The sequence below is a fragment of the Mobula hypostoma genome, chromosome 2 (genome assembly GCF_963921235.1).
Source record: "Mobula hypostoma chromosome 2, sMobHyp1.1, whole genome shotgun sequence".
Lineage (NCBI taxonomy): Eukaryota > Metazoa > Chordata > Chondrichthyes > Myliobatiformes > Myliobatidae > Mobula > Mobula hypostoma.
The window spans coordinates 75690406-75711196 of NC_086098.1; the positions used below are offsets into that span (position 1 = coordinate 75690406).

General features: G+C 41.6%; 1 protein-coding gene across 5 annotated transcripts in view; it reads left to right on the top strand.

Moving 5' to 3' along the window:
- LOC134341158 (CUB and sushi domain-containing protein 1-like) overlaps window positions 1-20791 on the top strand; it is a 2430601-nt gene that overhangs the window by 540000 nt on the left and 1869810 nt on the right. The window contains exon 1 of one of the 5 annotated variants that reach the window (XM_063038977.1): window positions 14145-14154. The exons of the other annotated variants lie outside the window; for them this stretch is intronic. Within the exon in view, the coding sequence (XP_062895047.1) occupies window positions 14150-14154 (5 nt within the window). The 5' untranslated portion in view covers window positions 14145-14149. Of the gene's footprint in view, window positions 1-14144; window positions 14155-20791 lie in introns of those variants that run through there. 5 annotated transcript variants of the gene reach the window in all.

Sequence of the window (20791 nt, forward strand, 5' to 3'; positions counted from 1 at the left end):
AACATTCTTCCTGTGACCATGTGGGTTTTGTCCGAATCTCTGGTTTCCTCCCACATAGAAACCATAGAAACTACAGCACAGAAACAGGCCCTTTGGCCCTTCTTGGCAGTGCCGAACCATTTTCTACCTAGTCCCACTGACCTGCACACGGACCATATCCCTACATACACCTCCCATCCATGTATCTGTCCAATTTATTCTTAAATGTTAAAAAAGAACCCGCATTTACCACCTCGTCTGGCAGCTCATTCCATACTCCCACTGCTCTCTGTGTGAAGAAGCCCCCCTTAATGTTCCCTTTAAACTTTCCCCCCCCTCACCCTTAACCCATGTCCTCTGGTTTTTTTCTCCCATTGCCTCAGTGGAAAAAGCCTGCTTGCATTCACTCTATCTATACCCATCATAATTTTATATACCTCTATCAAATCTCCCCTCATTCTTCTACGCTCTAGGGAATAAAGTCCTAACCTATTCAACCTTTCTCTGTAACTGAGTTTCTCAAGTCCCGGCAACATCCTTGTAAACCTTCTCTGCACTCTTTCAACCTTATTTATATCCTTCCTGTAATTTGGTGACCAAAACTGAACACAATACTCCAGATTCGGCCTCACCAATGCCTTATACAACCTCAGCATAACATTCCAGCTCTTATACTCAATACTACGATTAATAAAGGCCAATGTACCAAAAGCTCTCTTTACGACCCTATCTACCTGTGACGACACTTTTAGGGAATTTTGTATCTGTATTCCCAGATCCCTCTGTTCCACTGCACTCCTCAGTGCCTTACCATTAACCCTGTATGTTCTACGTTGGTTTGTCCTTCCAACGTGCAATACCTCACACTTGTCAGTATTAAACTCCATCTGCCGTTTTTCAGCCCATTTATCCAGCTGGTCCAAGTCCCTCTGCAGGCTCTGAAAACCTTCCTCACTGTCTACTACACCTCCAATCTTTGTATCATCAGCAAACTCGCTGATCCAATTTACCACATTATCATCCAGATCATTGATATAGATGACAAATAACAATGGACCCAGCACTGATCCCTGTGGCACACCACTAGTCACAGGCCTCCACTCAGAGAAGCAATTCTCTACCACCACTCTCTGGCTTCTTCCATCGAGCCAATGTCTAATCCAATTTACCACCTCTCCATGTATACCTAGCGACTGAATTTTCCTAACTAACCTCCCCTGCGGGACCTTGTCAAAGGCCTTACTGAAGTCCATGTAGACAGTATCCACTGCCTTCCCTTCATCCACTTTCCTGGTAACTTCCTCGAAAAACTCCAACAGATTGGTCAAACATGACCTACCACGCACAAAGCCATGTTGACTCTCCCTAATAAGCCCCTGTCTATCCAAATGCTTGTAGATTCTGTCTCTTAGTACTCCCTCCAATAACTTACCTACTACTGACGTTAAACTCACTGGCCTATAATTTCCCGGATTACTTTTCGATCCTTTTTTAAACAACGGAACAACATGAGCCACTCTCCAATCCTCCGGCACTTCACCCGTAGACAGCGACATTTTAAATATTTCTGCCAAGGCCCCCACAATTTCAACACTAGTCTCCTTCAAGGTCCGAGGGAACACTCTGTCAGGTCCCGGGGATTTATCCACTTTAATTTTCCTTAAGACAGCAAGCACCTCCTCCTTTTCTTTTTTTTTTAATTTTATTTTTATTTGGATAAGGAATTCACAATTATCATGTACTTTTTTCACACATATAACCTTTTCCATTTTTTATATGTATAAAACTACAATTATTTATACATTCTTAAGTACACATTGAGATGATATAAAAGGAAAATAAACATTTAAATAGATAATTATGTACTGTGGTAAATCTAACCTATTAGGCTAAGTTTCTATGGTCTCACTACTTGATTCCCTCAATTCCATAGATTTCATGCCAGCTTCCTTAGTAAATACAGACGCAAAAAACCTATTTAAGATCTCCCTCATTTCCTTTGGTTCCGCACAAAGCCGACCACTCTGATCTTCAAGAGGACCAATTTTATCCCTTACAATCCTTTTGCTCTTAATATACTTGTAAAAGCTCTTTGGATTATCCTTCACTTTGACTGCCAAGGCAACCTCATGTCTTCTTTTAGTCCTCCTGATTTCTTTCTTAAGTATTTTCTTGCACTTCTTATACTCCTCAAGCACTTGATTTACCCCCTGTTTCCTATACATTTCATACAACTCCCTCTTCTTCTTTATCAGAGTTGCAATATCCCTTGAGAACCAAGGTTCCTTATTCCTATTCAATTTGCCTTTAATCCTGACAGGAACATACAAACTCTGCACTCTCAAAATCTCCCCTTTGAAGGCTTCCCACCTACCAATCACATCTTTGCCAGAGAACAACCTGTCCCAATCCACGCTTTTTAGATCCTTTCTCATTTCTTCAAATTAGGCCTTCTTCCAGTTCAGAACCTCAACCCTAGGACCAGATCTATCCTTGTCCATGATCAAATTTAAACTAATGGTGTTATGATCACTGGAACCAAAGTGCTCCCCTACACAGACTTCTGTCACTTGCCCTAATTCGTTTCCTAACAGGAGATCCAATATTGCATCCCCTCTAGTTGGTCCCTCTATATATTGATTTAGAAAACTTTCCTGAACACATTTTACAAACTCTAAACCATCTGGACCCCTAACAGTATGTGAGTCCCAATCAATGTATGGAAAATTAAAATCCCCTACCACCACAACTTTATGTTTCCTGCAGTTGCCTGCTATCTCTCTGCAGATTTGCTCTTCCAAGTCTCGTTGACTATTGGGTGGTCTGTAATACAATCCCACTAATGTGGCCATACCTTTTCTGTTTCTCAGCTCCACCCATAAGGACTCAGTAGACAAGCCCTCTAATCTGTCCTGCCTGAACACTGCTGTAACATTTTCCCTAACAAGCAATGCTACTCCCCCACCTTTCATTCCTCTGCCTCGATCACATCTGAAACATCGGAACCCTGGAATATTAAGCTGCCAGTCCTGCCCCTCCTGTAGCCAAGTTTCACTAATTGCTACAACATCATAATTCCACGTGTCAATCCACGCCCTCAACTCATCCGCCTTCCCCGCAATACTCATTGAAGTATATACATCTCAGAAGATTTTTACCACCACTCACAACCCTTCTATCAGCGGATTTGCTTGAACTTTTAACATCATTTATTTTCACCCCAGCCACACTGTCAGCTCTGGCACTCTGGTTCCCATCCCCCTGCAAATCTAGTTTAAAGCCTCCCCAATAGCACTAACAAACCTCCCTGAAAGGATATTGGTCCCCCTGTGGTTCAAGTGTAACCCGTCTCTCTTGTACAGGTCCCACCTGCCCCAGAAGTGGTCCCAATGATCCTGAAATCTGAAACACTGCCCCCTACACCAGTTCCTCTGCCAATTGTTCCTCCTCCAGAGCATCCTATTTCTACCCTCACTGGCACGTAGCACAGGTAGCAATCCTGAGATTACCACCCTCGAGGTCCTGCTTTTCAACTTCCTACCAAACTCTCTATACTCACTGTCCAGGACCTCCTCACTCTTCCTTGCTATGTCATTGATACCGATGTGCACCACGACATCTGGCTGATCACCCTCCCACTTCAGAATGTCATGCAATCGATCAGAGACATCCTTGACCCTGGCACCCGGGAGGCAACAAACCATCCTGGATTCTCTGTCACGACCACAGAACCTCCTATCTGCACCTCTAACTATCGAGTCCCCTATCACTACCACTCTCCTCTTTCTCCCCCCTCCCTTCTGCACTGCAGAGCCAGTCTCAGTGCCAGAGAACCAGCTACTGCAGCTAGTCCCAGGTAAGTCATCCCCCCCCAACAGTATCCAATGCGGTATACTTGTTGCTGAGGGGAATGGCCACAGGGGAACCCTGCTCTGCCTGTCCTTTCCCCTTCCCTCGCCTGACAGTGACCCAATTTCCTGTCCTCTGCTCCTTTGGCGTAACTACCTCCCTGTAGCTACGATCTATAATCTCCTCATTCTCCTGAATAATCCGCAGGTCATCCAGCTCCTGCTCCAGTTCCCTAACGCGGTTTGTCAGGAGCTGCAGCCGGATGCACTTCCTGCAGCTGTCCTTGTCAGGGACACCGGAGGGCTCCCTGACTTCCCACATCCTGCAAGAGGAGCATTCCAACATCCTGCCTGGCATTCTCTCTACACTAGACAATCTGAACAAAAAACTTACCAGAACCTACCCTGGCCTCTGCCTGTTCTCGCCGAAGCCTGTTTGAGCCAAAGCCGCCCCACTCTGACTCAGTCCAGTCTGACGATGGCCGCTGTATATGGTGGACTGCTTTTTAAACCTTGGCACGCTATGTCACGCACCTGCGCAGTGCAGACCCTTCTCCCCGAGCTGTTTTTAAAAAAAAACGACTTTTTCGACCCGAATTCTTCCAAAGATGTACGGGTTAGGGTTCATGAGTTGCTATATTGGCACCAGAAACATGGCTATACTGGTGGGCTGCCCCCAGCACATCCTTAGGCAGTACCAGACATTATCACATGTGATGTATTTCACTGTCTGTTTTGATGTGTGTGTGATGAATAAAGCTAATATTTAAATCCTTAATTCTGGAAAATATTCATGCCCAAAGCTGGATAATTTTGATACTTTTATTTGGTGTGAAGTAAATCCTTTAACTGAGGCATGATCATCGTCCTCATCGGACAGGTTAATCCTCATTACTTACGACATGATTAAACTCATTTTTATATTCATAACGAATCCCTGTTCCCAAAATTGCTGGTGCAGTTGAGGTGAAAGAGCTGACTTCCTAAAATCATTTTGCTGACAAGATAGTTTGTTGAAGATTGATAATTCTCTACTCCTGTGAAGAGAAGGTAAAAAAGTAAGCTCAGCTTTTTATTTAAAATGGAAATATGAGTTAGAGAAATGGGAATTTTTATATTATGCAAAAGATTACAGGTGACATTTGATATTATTGTAACATCTCATTCAAATTATACTTTTTTTTTGCCAGAGTGCATTCCTTGGATATGTATTGGTGAAACAAATTAAATGAAAAATTATGTTGAGTGAGCATATTACCTACATTGCTAATTAAATGAACGTGCATTTCAGAAGCTATTAATACACAGCGAATGTGCATTGAATATTAATGAGATGTGTAATCATATAAGAGATGTAGGAGAATTAATTTGCAGTGATGTCAGTGGATCATGTATTCATGATTACAGCACAAAGATGGTAAACAAGTCTAATTAAACGTGTGCATTTAAGGGCTTTATGAATATTGAAAACTTCGATGTGGCACACTCATGCTAATTTCCTGAGTAGTCATTGATACTAAAATGACAGTCGGCTAATCTTGAGCTATGTTTTTGCCTTTTCTATTTGTGAAGCAGTTAGAAAGGTGTCATCAGTTTCTGAGAATGTTGATCTTGAATCAGAATCTGGTTTATTATCACTAACATACTGTATGTCATGAAATGTATTGTTATGTGCCTTCAATATGGTGCAAAACATAAAGATCACTATAAGTTACAAAAATAAGTAAGTAATGTAAAAGAGGAATAGCGAATTAGTGTTCATGAATTCATTGACCACACAGAAATCTGATGACTGGGGGCAAGAAGCTGTTGCTGAATTATTGAATGTGGGTCTTCAGGCTCCTGCACCTCCTCCCTAGTGGTAATAATGAAATAGCATATGTCCCAGATGCTGAGGGTCTGCAGTGGTGGACATTGCCTTTTGAAGACGTCCTCGAAAGTGGGGAGGGTGATGGAGCTGCTTGAGTTTGCAGCCACCTGCAGTTTCTTTTGCTCCTGTGCTTTGGAGCCTGCAAACCAAGCAGTGTGTTCTTCACTGCATATTTGTAGAAATTTGCAAGGATATATGGTAACATAGTGAATTTCTAAACTTCTAATGAAGTGTAGCTGCAGTTGTGCCTTCTTTGTGATTGCCAGCACTGTCTTGGGATGGTCTTGGTGCTTAGACCAACCAGCTTGTTCTGAAACTAACACACAGAGGAGGCGGAGGAGTCAGGCAGCCTCTGTGGAGGGAAAGGGACAATTGATATTTCAGGCCGAGACCAGGCCAATGGTCCATTTGGTCACACTTCCCCACATTGGGCAACGTGGTAGCGCACTGGTTAGTGCAGCACTTTACACTACCAGCTGTAAGATCAGGGATCAATTCTCATCACTGCCTGTAAGGAGCCTGTACACTCTCCACATGACAGCATGGGTTTCCTCCAGGTGCTCTGGTTTCCTCCCCCATTCCAAAAGACATACAGATTAGGATTTAATAAGTTGTGGGCATGTTGTGTTGATGCCAGAAGCATGATGACACTTGCAGGCTGCCTGCAGCATATCCCTGGACCCTGGTGGTCATTGATTTATATGATATATTTCACTGTATGCTTCAATGTTTCAAAATTCATAATTTAAGATTGTGTAATATCATTTCTAGTACACAAGTACAAAATATTTGTTACTCTGGATCTGATACAGCACAAAAAAAACAAAATATGATAAAAAAAAACACAATAATGACACAAAACACATGTCCCCACCACATCTGGGGACTGTTGTTTGTTGACACAATTGACACATTTCACTGTATATTTTGATGATTTGCTGCATTGTACATGTGACAAATGAAGCTAATATTTAATATTTTCTATCTTTACTATTCTGTAAGTGCTTTTTCTAAACACCAGCAAGTTCAGGACAAAAAATTGACACATGATTACCAGTACAGCTCTTCAATTTAATCCAAGCTTAAAGATCAATTTAAGATAGAAAATTCGCAATTCAGCCATAGATGTGAAATGTGTTGGAGTGGTAATAATCTGATCAATATTGTGTGAACAGCCTTAACTGCACACTCAATCAGAGACAAGACTCACTTGCCTTGAATGGCCTGTTAAATTACCAGTATCTCACAGTTTTTGTTTTTGTCAAAGTCAAAGTTGAGTTTATTGTGATATATACAAATACATGTATACACAAGTGCAATGAAAAACTTCATTTCAGCAGCACAGGCACAAAGTATCAGATTTTTATGAGAGAACACAATTAGAAAAACACAATTTATCCATACATTGTACACAATTTTTACAAGAGAATTCAATTAAAACAAAAGCAAAAGTAAGAAAGTAACAAAGTTCATTATAGTAAACAAAGTCAATTTTGATGCCAGTAAATGAAAATATGACGTTTGACTTACTATGTTGTACTTCAGTCTTCTGCTACAGATTAAAACAAAATAAACTTTCTGACATTCTCTGTGTAATCAGGAAATCCTAATTCATTGCTGGCTTTTTATAAATTTCATTGTTAGCTGAAGTTCATGTGCATTTGACATTTTGATTCTGTTCATTTCAGTTTAATATTCTTTCATAAACATTAAACTCGGCTTTGTGTTGGTCTCATGGGGAGTACACTGTTAAAGTGTGGTGCAGCCCTTGAGCAGACATGCATCCCTTTACCCCAATGCTGAAACGTAAATCTACTAGCTATCTATTGAATGAGAGTCACAGAGTCATTCAGCATGGAAACAGGCCTTTTGGCCCAATTCATTCATGTTGACCAAATTGCCTGGCTGAATTAGTTCCCTTTGCTGGCATTTGGTCCATATCCCTCTAAACTTTTCCTAATCCATCTGTCTGTGCATATAAAAACTGTAACTGTACCTGTCTCTATCACTTCTTCTGGGTGTTCATTCCATATACCACATTTTATGTTGAAAAAATTGCCCCCTAGGTCCCTTTTAAATCTTGCCCCTCTCAACTGAAATCCATACTTTTCAGCTTTAGACTCCTCTCCCCAGGGGAAATGATTGTGATCATTCACTTACCTCTGCCCTCATAATTTTATAAACCTTAGCAATGTCACCCCCAGCCTCTTGGGTTCCAGAGAAAAGAAAACTCACATTTTCTCTATGTAACTCAGGCCATCCAGATCTGCTAACATCCTTGTGAATCTTTACTTCACTCTTTCCACCTTAATGATAACCTTCCTGTCGCTGGGCAAACAGAACTGCACAAAATATTCCAAGTGTGGTCTTATAAAAATCAAAGTAAATTTTTATCAAAGTACATATATGTCACCAAATACTGCTTTGAGGTTGATTTTCTTGTGCACATTTACAGATAATGCTCTGGTTAAGATTTCTACTGCAATGCTGTGAGGCAGTTCATATCAGCAGTTTTCTGTAAAAACATTGTGCCATGCTGGAAAGTGTGTTTTCGCTTCAGCTAAGCTAAGAACCCATGTTATCCAACTTAGGAATGTGAGTCGGCCAGTCAGGATTGTGGGATGTGAGAGAAGGTTCTAGAGAGCTGTGGGGAAGTTTTCTGAAGGACATTAGTGTGGTTTGGAGTCTGTTGGTGGGAGCTACGAAGTGGGACAGAAGCGATTATCCACAGAATGCCATTGGAAAGTGAGTCCCTGTAGTCCACAATACTCTTTACTGTGTATTCTCTGTGTATGTCCTACCCTGAAATCACTTACCAAAGTGCAACACCTCATATTTGTCCAAATTAAATTCCATCTTGCCATTCTATGCCCCACGTAACAAAGGTCTAGATAATTCTTTTTCACACAAATAATTTGCCATGTTACTGACACTCCAACAAACTTCCACAGATGTACCGTAAAAAGCATTCTGACTGTTTGCTTCATGGTCTGGAACTGCAATTTGAATGCGCAGGAATGTAAGAAGCTGCAGAGAGTCATGAACGTTTTCTGAATGCATCACGGGCAACATCCCTCCCCACCATCAGAAGTACCTGCAGGAAGTACCTCCCCAAGAAGGCACTGATTATTAATGATCCCCACTACCTGAGCCCTGCCATCTTCTCACAGCTCCCGTTGGGCAGGAGGCGCAGAAACCTCAACACACTTCACAGAATATGCATAAAGAGCAGTTGGGAGCGATGGCTAAAATATTGGTTAAGTTCAAGATGAAGTTGAATTGTCATTAAACTATATACATGAATACAGCCAAATGAAGCAGTGTTTCTCCAAAGCCAGGGTGCAAAACACAGTACCAACATTTACACACTGCGCAAAACACATATAACACACATAATTAAAACAGCAGAAAAATGTAGAGTCACAAAAAATAACAATAATAGTAATAAAAATAATATAGCCCAAGTCCCTGAGTGTCATGGCCTGCAGATTGATAGTGCATGGATTTTGTCCTGGAGTCAGGTTTCCTGCAAGAATGCGCAGCAGTTCCTCACCTTGCAATGCTGCAGCCACGGATGAAGGGAATCCATCTTATTTCCCCCCAAGTGAACACGGGAGGGGCCAGCTCCCAACTCAGCATGGATGCAAAGCAGTAGGTCTCCAGTGGTAACGTCAGAGAGAATGGGTTCAAGAACAGTTACTTCCATTCAATCATTCAGTCCTTGAACCAACTGCATAACCCTTAATCTTTACCACAGTACAGGAACACTATGACCACTTTGCCCTGCAACGGACTTTTTTTTTGTTCCATTTGTTGGTGGAAAGGTGGGGGGTGGGGAATGGGGATATCAAAAGTAGTTTTTTTTTAAATACAGAGTGATGGGTGCATGGAACATGCTGCCAGGGTAGTGGTAGAGACCAGCACATTAGGGAAATTTAAGAGACTCTTAGATAGGCTGATAGGTAAAAGAAAAATGGAGGGTTAGGCACAAGGGAAGTGTTAAATTGATCTTCGAGTTGGCTAAAATATCAGTACAATATTGTGGGCTGAAGGGCCTGTACCCTACTTTACTGTACTAGGTTCTTTGTTCTTTCTTTTATAAGGCAGCCTGTGATGGGCACGTGGCCAAGTGGTTAAGGCATTCGACTAGCCATCTGAAAGTCATGAGTTTGAGCCCCAGCCGAGGCAGCGTGTTGTGTCCTTGAGCAAGGCACTTAACCACACGGTGCTCTGCGACGACACTGGTGGCAAGCTGTGTTGGCCCTTGCCCTTCCCTTGGACAACATTGGTGATGTGGAGAGGGGAGACGCAGCATGGGCAACTGCTGGTCTTCCATACAACCTTGCCCAGGCCTGCGCCCTGGAGAGTGAAGAGTTTCCAGGCGCAAATCCATGGTCTTGCAAGACTAATGGATGCCTTTAATTTAATTATGATGCTGCTGCAATTAAGTTTTTCTTTGCACCTACGTAGATGACAATAAACTCAACTTTGACTTCAAAAGGGCCAGACTGCCAACCAGGTCCGACTGATCTGTGCTTTTGCCCACTTTCCCCTTCAGTCCTCATATTCTATGATCTCTGTTCCTCTCTGCATTCAATGTACTTGGGAATTGACACACCACAGCTGTCTGTGAACAGCATATTTCAATGATGTACAATCCCCTGTACATACATTTACTTATGCATCTGGCAATGACCTCGAGTTTGACTTTGAAGCATAAATCTAAATCATAAATACATGAATAAAATTTCTGAGGCTAATTTTTTGATTGGCTAATATATCAATAACCATATCTGATGCTTTTTAGATCAATTCCCCCAGCATGAGAAGATTAGTACCCACGTTCAGTTGGATAGATAAGCTATTTTTTCTCCTTCAAGGTATCACTACAAGCTGAAGCCTTTGATCAATATTTTGGCACTGCTCCTAACGGTATTTCATGTGATTCTGGTAACATGTGGCAAGGCATTAGATTCAAAATTGTTTAATGTCTTCTCTAGTACATAATTGTAAAGGAGGAGGATGTAATTGTTACTCCAGATCTGATGCAGCACAAAGAAAATGATAATAAGATAAAAAACACACAATAAATACAGATATATAAAAGAGCTATTATACATAGATTGATTGTAAGTTCATAAAGTGACAATATGCACAAGAGTGTATGTACATAAGGTGATTCTGACAGGAAATAGAACATAGAACGTAGAATATTACAGCACAGTACAGGCCCTTCGGCCCACAATGTTGTGCTGACCCTTAAACGCTGCCTCCCATGTAACCCCCCACCTTAAATTCCTCCATATGCCTGTCTAGTAGTCTCTTAAATTTCACTAGTGTATCTGCCTCCGCCACTGACTTATGCAGTGCATTCCATGCACCAACCACTTTCTGAGTAAAAAATCTTCCTTTAATAACCCCCTTGAACTTCCCACCCCTTACCTTAAAGCCATGTCCTCTTGTACTGAGCAGTGGTGCCCTGGGGAAGAGGCACTGGCTGTCCACTCTATCTATTCCTTTTAATATCTTGTATACCTCTATCAAGTCTCCTCTCATCCTCCTCCTCTCCGAAGAGTAAAGCCCTAGTTCCCTTAATCTCTGATCATAATGCATGCTCTCTAAACCAGGCAGCATCCTGGTAAATTTCCTCTGTACCCTTTCCAATGCATCCACATCCTTCCTATCGTGAGGCAACCAGAACTGGACACAGTACTCCAAGTGTGGCCTAACCAGAGTTTTACAGAGCTGCATCGTAACCTCGTGAGTCTTAAACTCTATCCCTCGACTTATGAAAACTAACATCCCATAAGCTTTCTTAACTACCCTATCTACATGTGAGGCAACTTTCAGGGATCTGTGGACATGTACCCCCAGATCCCTCTGCTCCTCCACGCTACCAAGTATCCTGCCACTTACTTTGTACTCTGCCTTGGAGTTTGTCCTTCCAAAGTGTACCACCTCACACTTCTCTGGGTTGAACTCCATCTGCCACTTCTCAGCCCACTTCTGCATCCTATTAATGTCTTTCTGTAATCTTCGACAATCCTCTACACTATCTGCAACACCACCAACCTTCGTGTCATCTGCAAACTTGCAAACCCACCCCTCTACCCCCACATCCAGGTCATTAATAAAAATCATGAAAAGTAGAGGTCCCAGAACCGACCCTTGTGGGACACCATTAGTCACAACCCTCTAATCCGAATGTACTCCCTCTGCCACGACCCTCTGCCTTCTGCAGGCAAGCCAATTCTGAATCCACCTGACCAAACTTCCCTGGATCCTATGCCTTCTGACTTTCTGAATAAGCTTACCGTGTGGAACCTAGTCAAATGCCTTACTAAAATACATATAGATCACATCCGCTGCACTACCCTCATCTATATGCCTGGTCACCTCCTCAAAGAACTCTATCAGGCTTGTTAGTCACGATCTGCCTTTTATAAAGCCATGCTGACTGTCCCTGATCAGACCATGATTCTCTAAATGCCCATAGATCCTATCTCTAAGAATCTTTTCCAACAGCTTTCCCACCACAGACGTAAGGCTCACTGGTCTATAATTACCCAGACTATCCTTACTACCTTTTTTGAACAAGGGGACAACATTCGCCTCCTTCCAATCCTCCGGTACCTTTCCCGTGGACAACGAGGACATAAAGATCCGAGCCAGAGGCTCAGCAATCTCTTACCTCACCTCATGGAACAGCCTGGTGAACATTCTGTCAGGCCCCGGAGACTTATCCGTCCTAATGTATTTTAACAACTCCAACACCTCCTCTCCCTTAATATCAACATGTTCCAGAACATCAACCTCACTCATATTGTCCTCACAGTCATCAAGTTCCCTCTCATTGGTGAATACCAAAGAGAAGTATTCATTGAGGACCTCGCTCACTTTCACAGCTTCCAGGCACATTTTCCCACCTTTATCTCTAATCGGTCCTACCTTCACTTCTGTTATCCTTTTGTTCTTCACATAATTGAAGAATGCCTTGGGGTTTTCTTTTACCCTACTTGCCAAAGCCTTCTCATGCCTCCTTCTTACTCTCCTCAGCACCTTCTTAAGCTCCTTTCTTGTTACCGTATATTCCTCAATAGATCCATCTGATTCTTGCTTCCTAAACCTCATGCATGCTGCCTTCTGCCACCTAACTAGATTTTCCACCTCACTTGTCACCCATGGTTCTTTCACCCTACCATCCTTTATCTTCCTCACCGGGACAAATTTATCCCTAACATCCTGCAAGAGTTCCCTAAGCATCGGCCACATATCCATAGTACATTTCCCTGCAAAAAACATCATCCCCATTCACACCCGCAAGTTCTAGCCTTCTAGCCTCATAATTTGCCCTTCCCCAATTAAAAATTTTCCTGTCCTCCCTGATTCTATCCTTTTCCATGATAATGTTAAAGGCCAGGGAGCGGTGGTCACTGTCCCCCAGATGCTCACCCACTGAGAGATCTGTGACCTGACCCGGTTCGTTACCTAATACTAGATCTAGTATGGCATTCCCTCAGTTGGCCTGTCAACATACTGTGACAGGAATCCATCCTGGACGCAATTAACAAACTCTGTCATGTCTAAACCATTGGAACTCATCAGGTGTCAATCAATATTAGGGAAGTTAAAGTCACCCATGATAACAACCCTGTTAGTTTTGCACCTTTCCAAAATCTGCCTTCCAATCTGCTCCTCTGTATCTCTGCTGCTACCAGGGGGCCTATAGAATACTCCCAGTGGAGTAACTGCTCCCTTCCTGTTCCTGACTTCCACCCATACTGACTCAAAAGAGGATCCTGCTACATTACCCACCCTTTCTGTAGCTGTAATAGTATCCCTGACCAGTAATGCCACCCATCCTCCCCTTTTTCCTCTCTATCCTTTTAAAGCACTGAAATCCAGGAATATTGAGAATCCATTCCTGCCCTGGTGCCAGCCAAGTCTCTGTAACGGCCACTACATCATAATTCCATGTATGTATCCAGGCTCTCAGTTCATCACCTTTGCTCCTGATGCTTCTTGCATTGAAGTACACGCACTTTAGCCCTTCTGCCTTCCAGCCTTTACACCGTTTATTCTGCTTCTCTTTCCTCAAAGCCTCTTTGTAATGATGATTGGGTGTGTGGAGGGGTGCATTAGTGGGTGGAGATGTTGATCAGCCTGAACTTTTTGAATCCGGTGGTCCTGGTGTGGACACTACACAGGCTCCTCCTTGATGGGAGTGGAACGAACAGTCCATGAGCAGGGTCAGTGGTATCCTTCATGATGTTAATGGCCCTTTTCTGGCACTGGGCCAACACCCTTCATCAGGACTGGTCACTGGAAAAGTCACTGTTTATTCTTTTCTACAGATGCTGCCTGATCAGCTGAGGTTCTCCAGCATATTTGTGTACGTTACTCTGGATTTCCAGCATTTGCAGAATTTCTGTGTTGGACTAGTTTGCACATCATGAGGTAGTGTTTTCACGAAAATGTAGCATAAACAACCCTTTGTGATAATCATAATTTCAGAATATGTAACCAGGATATCTAGGTCAAAGTTCAAATATGTGTACTGCTGTAGTAATTACTTTCTGAAAGCCATTACTTTGACATTGACATAACTTCCTCTCAGAGCAAAAATGTCATTGTTTCTTCAACTCATTTCTACCATTTATGTTTCTGTTCGGATTATTCTGCAATGATATCTCTTTGGTCAAATTTTATTCCAATAGGTTAACAGCAGTAGTGGATGTATTTCTGAAGGCTTTTTTTATTACCTGACCTCTCAACTCAACCTCTGTCATTCCTTCTCCCTTCCATCCTCTCAAGAAAAGAGAAGCCTTGGCCAAAAATAACAATGCCTCACCACTTTCTTTTAACATCCTTTTGTCCTTTTTTCACATTTCCTGAGGTGTCGTTGAGTTTAATCTTTCATTCCTGGAGAATCCAAGATAAAATATAAAACATTACAGCACAGTACAGGCCCTTTGTCCAATGATGTTGTGCAACCTTTTAACCTGCTCTAAGATTAATCCTTATATGCTGTTCAGGTCAGATTTGACCCGTTTTGACATTTGATAGCAGTAAAAACACCCTAAATGCCATTTTTTAAAACAGAAATTTGATGACTTTTCCTAAAGTGACCCAAAATGCTCAAAGATGAGAATATTTAAATATTTTATACTTTTGTACAGGTTTATAAGCTTTTGTACATTGAGGCTGTTCCGAGTCAAATTTGACCCGTATCTATTGAAATGGATTTTAGATCTCTGAAACATTAATTAAGGATTAATCACCCATTTATTAATGTCAGATAGGCTATTTATACATTCTAAATAGATCTGTGGTTCAAAATTTGGTATAGACACTTGTTATGAGGTGATTCTTGGGCTGCGTCACTTTTGACCTGGACCATACTGTGAAGGTATAGAATATGAACAAGTTGTCTGGGTTATTCTCATCTTTCCCTCTCTCTTAGCCCTTCATTTTTCTATTATCTATGTGCCAATCTATGAGTTTCTTAATTGCTCCGAATATACCTGTCTCTACCAACACCGTTAGCAGAGAGTTCCACACATCAACTATTCTGTGTAAAGAACTTCTGACATCCCCAATACCTCTATCTCACTGTTAACAAATGACCAATTGATCCCCAATTTGATAAAATGAACTATTGACCTCAAAATCCACCCCGTTATAATTTTGCACTTTATTGTTTACTTACCCTGTACTTTTCAGTGGCTGTTACACTTTATTCTGCATTGTTATTGTTTTGCCTTGTTCTACCTCAATGCACTGTGTAATGACATGATCTGTTTGAATGGTATGCAAGACAGGTTTTTCACTGAATCTTGGTTCATGTGACAATAATAAACCGATTCCAATACCAATAAAGATCTTATGAAGAGATTTGCAGAAAGGGAGAGAAAGTTGGAGTGAGCGAGACAGTTGAAAAATAAAGAAGTGCACTTGTATTTTTCTGACTGAAAAGTTATTTGGGATTGATGACAAAATCTGGATCGGAGGCTCCATTGTTAGACGCTTACAGTAATCCATTGTAGGCTTAGTGGTTTGAATGTTTAATCTGTGTTGCAGCATGGACGCAAGTCTAAAATCTTTTCCCATTAAGATCAGTGTGCGACAGAACTCAACTAAAACGAAAACTATGCCTGGCCACACATAATTCATTACATATCTTCAAGAGCTGAGCTGATCTCAGAATTCAAGGCAGGGTGCAAGTTCCATATGTTGGCATTGCAGAAAAAGAAAAGCAGAAACTAATCATATTCTATCTGGTTAGCCTCCAACATAATGGTCTGAACATCAACTCATTTAACCTTCGGTAATTTTTCCCCCTTTCCCTTTCGCTCTTCTGCTATTCCCCACTCTGGCTTACCTCTTCTCTTCTCCTTACCAGCTTATCACCTCCCCCAGGTGCCCCTCCTCATTCCCTTTCTCCCATAGTCCACTTTCATCTCCAGTAAGATTTCTACTACTTCAGCACTTTACCTTTTCCACCTATCACCTTCCAGCTTCACACTTCATCCACCTACCTTCTCCCTCCCTTACCACCTTTTAGCTTGTACTCATTCCATTCCCCCATCTTCTTATTCTGGCTTCTTCGCCCTTCCTTTCCAGCCCCGATGAAGGGTCTCGGCCTGAAACATCTTCTGTTTATTCCCTTCCATAGGTGCTGCTAATCTGCTGAGTTCCTCTAACATTTTCTGTGTTACTCTTTATTTCCAGCATCTGCAGAGTCTCTTGTGTTCATAAAAATAAAAACAATTGCCACAATTTTGTACCTGACAGTTTCAGATACTTCTCAGCTTCATGACAAGGAGACAATTTATACTTTTTCTTGTAGAACGGAAGAGAAGGCAGTGCTTTCTGATAAACTTCATTGCTTCCATAATGGGCTACCAATTGCTGTTTGCTGAGACACTAGAGATTTTCATTTGCATTAAGTCTTGAAGATCCAGACATAGATTCTAAAATGTTCGTTACCATCAGGGGAACTGAGGCAAGGAAAGTTGGCAGCTAATATTTTTGCAAGCATTTAACGCTAGCAACCAGAGACAGATTTCTCCCCTGTACCATTGGAATAAATTCAGCCCAAACTTCTAAAAACACATTGCATGCCAATAGATAATTTGCTCAATCTTCAGTATCTTCACGTATCCCTTTCATTTGATAAGGTAATTTAGTTTTACATTTTGGCTTGAAGAGAAATTTTTTCAGACACTTGTGGATGAATGTAAAACATTCTACTTATAGCATATAGACGTCTTTGTCACTGACTAAATGTGATCCCATTAGTTTCACAGTTATTAATGTTTAACCTTTTTCCTGTTGAAAGTGGCAACAGATTGTAAAATTGTTGCTGTGGAAAATAACTTTTTACACTGATCTGGAGAAATACCATTTTACACTGATTTGGGAAAATCATTTTTTTACACTCATTTTAACAGAGCAATTCCACAAAATGCAGACCAACTATAATCATTACTTCATGCATTTGACATAAGACTAGATGTCAAGTGAGGTCATGTAGATGATGCATGGGTGGTGGAACAGGTCTGTAGGCTGTCTGAACTTGGCTGACAGGCAGAACAAACTGAATGGGTGAAATGGTAAGAAGAGCTACAGCCATGATGGACTGAGGTATATGCATTACTTTTTGTAGGCTTTTTTATTCAAGGGCATTGTTTTTTTTTCCATAGCAGGTGGTGATGCAACCAGTCAGTGTACTCTGCATCGCATGTTTATAGAAATTTATCAAAGTGTTAGATGACATACTAAATCTTTGCAAACTTTTGAGAAAGTTGAGGTGCTGCTGTGCTTTCTTTGCAATGGTACATGCATGCTGAACCCAGGACAAACCCTCTGAAATGATAATGCCAAGGAATTTAAAGTTGTTCATCTTCTCCACCTCAGATCCCCTAATGAAGACTTATGGACCTCTGATTTCCTCCTCCTAAAGTCAATAATCAGCTCCTTGTTCCTGATGACATTGAGTGTGAGATTGCTCTTTTGGCACCACTCAGCCAGATTTCCAATCTCCTTCCTATATGTTGATTCCTCACCACCTTTGATTCGGCCAAAAACAGTGGTGTTGTCAACAACTTAAATATACCACTGGAGCTATGCTTAGCCTCGTAATCATAACTATAAAGCAAGCAGAGCAGGAGGCTGAGCACACAGCCTTGTGGTGCACATGTGCTGATAGAGATTGTGAAAGAGATATTGTTTCCAATCCAAACTGACGGAGTTGGCAACTGAGGAAATTAAGGATCTAGTTGCACAAGGATGCATTAATTAGTTTTGAGGGTATGATAGTATTGAATGCCAAGCTGTAGTTGATGAACAGCATCATGATGTATGCATCTGCACTGTTCAGATGTTTCAGCACGGAGTGAAGAGCCAACGAAATGGCATCTGCTGTTAACCTGTTGTGACAGTAGACAAATCGGAGCGGATCCAAGTCGCTCATTAGAGAGGAGTTGATATACTTCCATCATCAGCTTCTCGAAACACTTCATCACTGTGGGTGTAAGTGCTACTGGACAAGAGTCATTGAGGCAGGTTTCCACGTTCTTCTTAGGCAGCCGACTGTTGAAGCAAGAAGTAAAAAATATCAATGAACACTCCTGTCAGCTGATCAGCACAGGTTTTCAGTACCCTGTCTAGGCCAAATGCTTTCCACGGACTCAGAGACTGAAATCACAGGGCCGTTGGGGGCTGGGGAAGCTCATGAAGGTGTCACTGTGCTTTGTTGGGTCAAACTAAGCATAAAAGGCATTGAGCTCATCTGGGGCTGAAACCTTGTTGTCACAAATTTTGCTTGGTTTTACTCTGAAGGATTTGATAGCATTCAGCCACATCTGTCGAGCATCGTTCTGTGATTTCAGTTTGGAACGGAACTGCCACTTCACATGTGAGATAGCTTTCTGGGGGTTGTACCAGGACCTCGTGCATTTTACTTGATCATCAGTGCTGAATGTCACTGATCTGGCCTGCGGCAGACTTTGGAGTTCTTTGTTCATCCAGGGCTTCTGGTTGGGGGAGGCTCTATGTGATTTTGTGGGGAGACACTCATCTTTCTTTTCTTTTTAAATCTTTTTATTAATTTTTCCAAAATTATAAACAAAATAACAATGTTGATACAAAGGAATTGGAATAATCTTATTGTTAATAAACATATACAGAAAAGATTTCAGATAATACAGGTATAATAGACTTCCAAACTCACAATGTAATTAATCATAAAGGAAAAAAGAAATAAAAAGAAAAAAAATACAAAGAGAAACCCCCCCAAAAAAGAAAAAAAAACTAAATACTAAACCCAAAAAAAACCAAACAGAACAAAACAGGGCTAGACCAGTATCTTAAATCGAACACGTTCAGTAATGTTGTCAACTCCGCTCCTTTATTCATATATTTTAAGTTAATAAGAAGGATTTGGAAAGATCAAATTACATCATATGAAAATGTTGAATAAATGAGACACTCATCTATGACTGACTTTATAAAGTTTGTGACAACCAGTGCGTGTTCGTTCAGATCCTCTGATGAGTCTTTCAACACGACCCAGTCCACTGACCCAAAGCAGTCCTGTAGTGGCTCATTTGCTTTCTGAGACCACCACTGCTTGTCCTTAGCTGATATGGTATCTGCATTAATGAGCAGGTGTACAGGAGTATCTAAAAAAGTGGCCTCTGGGTGTAAATATAATCATCAAGTGAGGTCATGTGCATGGGATAGTGTGTGTGGCAACGTCTGACTGAATTTGGCTGACAAGCAGAGCAATCTGAATGGGTGAAATGGGCATTTCTTGTCCAGTGGCTTTTTGATTAAATTTGTAAACTCCAGAGAGCAATTATTAAGTCATTCCACTGAGGTTGGGTTCATCTGCTGAAGTTGGCTGAGATTAGAACTGGAGGTCATAGGTTCAGTGTGAAAGGTGAAATATTTAAGGTAAACCTGAAGGGGTGGTGAGAGTACAGAACAAGCTGCTAGTGGAAATAGTGGATGTGGACTCACTTACAGCATTTGAGACAAGTTTGGATAAGTACATGGATGGGAAGGGTTTAGGAGAAACTATACAGGTGTTGATCGATCATATTAGGCAGAAGAACAATCTGGCATGGACCATATGGCTAAAGGACCAATTTCTGTACTTGTGCTGCTCTATGACTCTGACTTCAAGAAGGGAGGGAGGCATAATAAAGGAAATTATTGGCCAGTTAGCCTGACCTCAGAAGTTGGGAGGATGTTGGAGTCAAATGTTAAGGATGAAGTGTCAGGGTACTTGGAGGCATATGATAAAATAGACCAAAATCAGCATAGTTTCCTTAAGGGAAAATCTTGCCTGACAAATATGTTGGAATTCTTTGAGGAAATAACAAGCAGGATAGACATAGGGAAATTGGTGAATGTTGTGCACATGGATTTTCAGAAGGCCTTTGACAAGGTGCCATACATGAGGCTACTTAACAAGATAAGAGCTTATGGTATTACAGGAATGATACTTGCATGGATAGAGGATTGCCTGATTGGCAGGAGGCAAAGAGTGGGAGTCGTTGGCCGGTGATGTAATGGCATCTGGACTGGACACTGAGGTGAGCAGTCTCGGGTTCGAATCCTGCTGGTTCCTTGCACACTTTCTATCTGTGCTGTGCTGAGCTTCGAGCTAGCAACTTGGCCTTGTAAAAAAAAAACAGACAAAAAATGCTGAAGAAATGGCACGGTTGCCATTGAATGCACCACACAAGAACAACAAAGAGTGGGAATAAAGGGAGTCTTTTCTGGTTGGCTACTGATGATTAGCGGTGTTCCACAGGAGTCGTTGTTGAGGCTGATTCTTTTTACATTACAGTACACAAAATTTGTGGCCAAATTTGTAGATGATACAAAGATATTTCTATGGGCAGGAGTTTTAAGGAATCAGGGGTATTCCAGAATGACTTAGATAGATTAGGAGAATGGGCAAAGAAGTGGAAGATGGAATACAGTATTGGGAAGTGTATGGTCATGCACTTCAGTGGAAGGAACAAAAGCGTAGATGACTTTCTGAATGGAGAGAAAATTCAAAAATCTGAGGTGCAAAGGG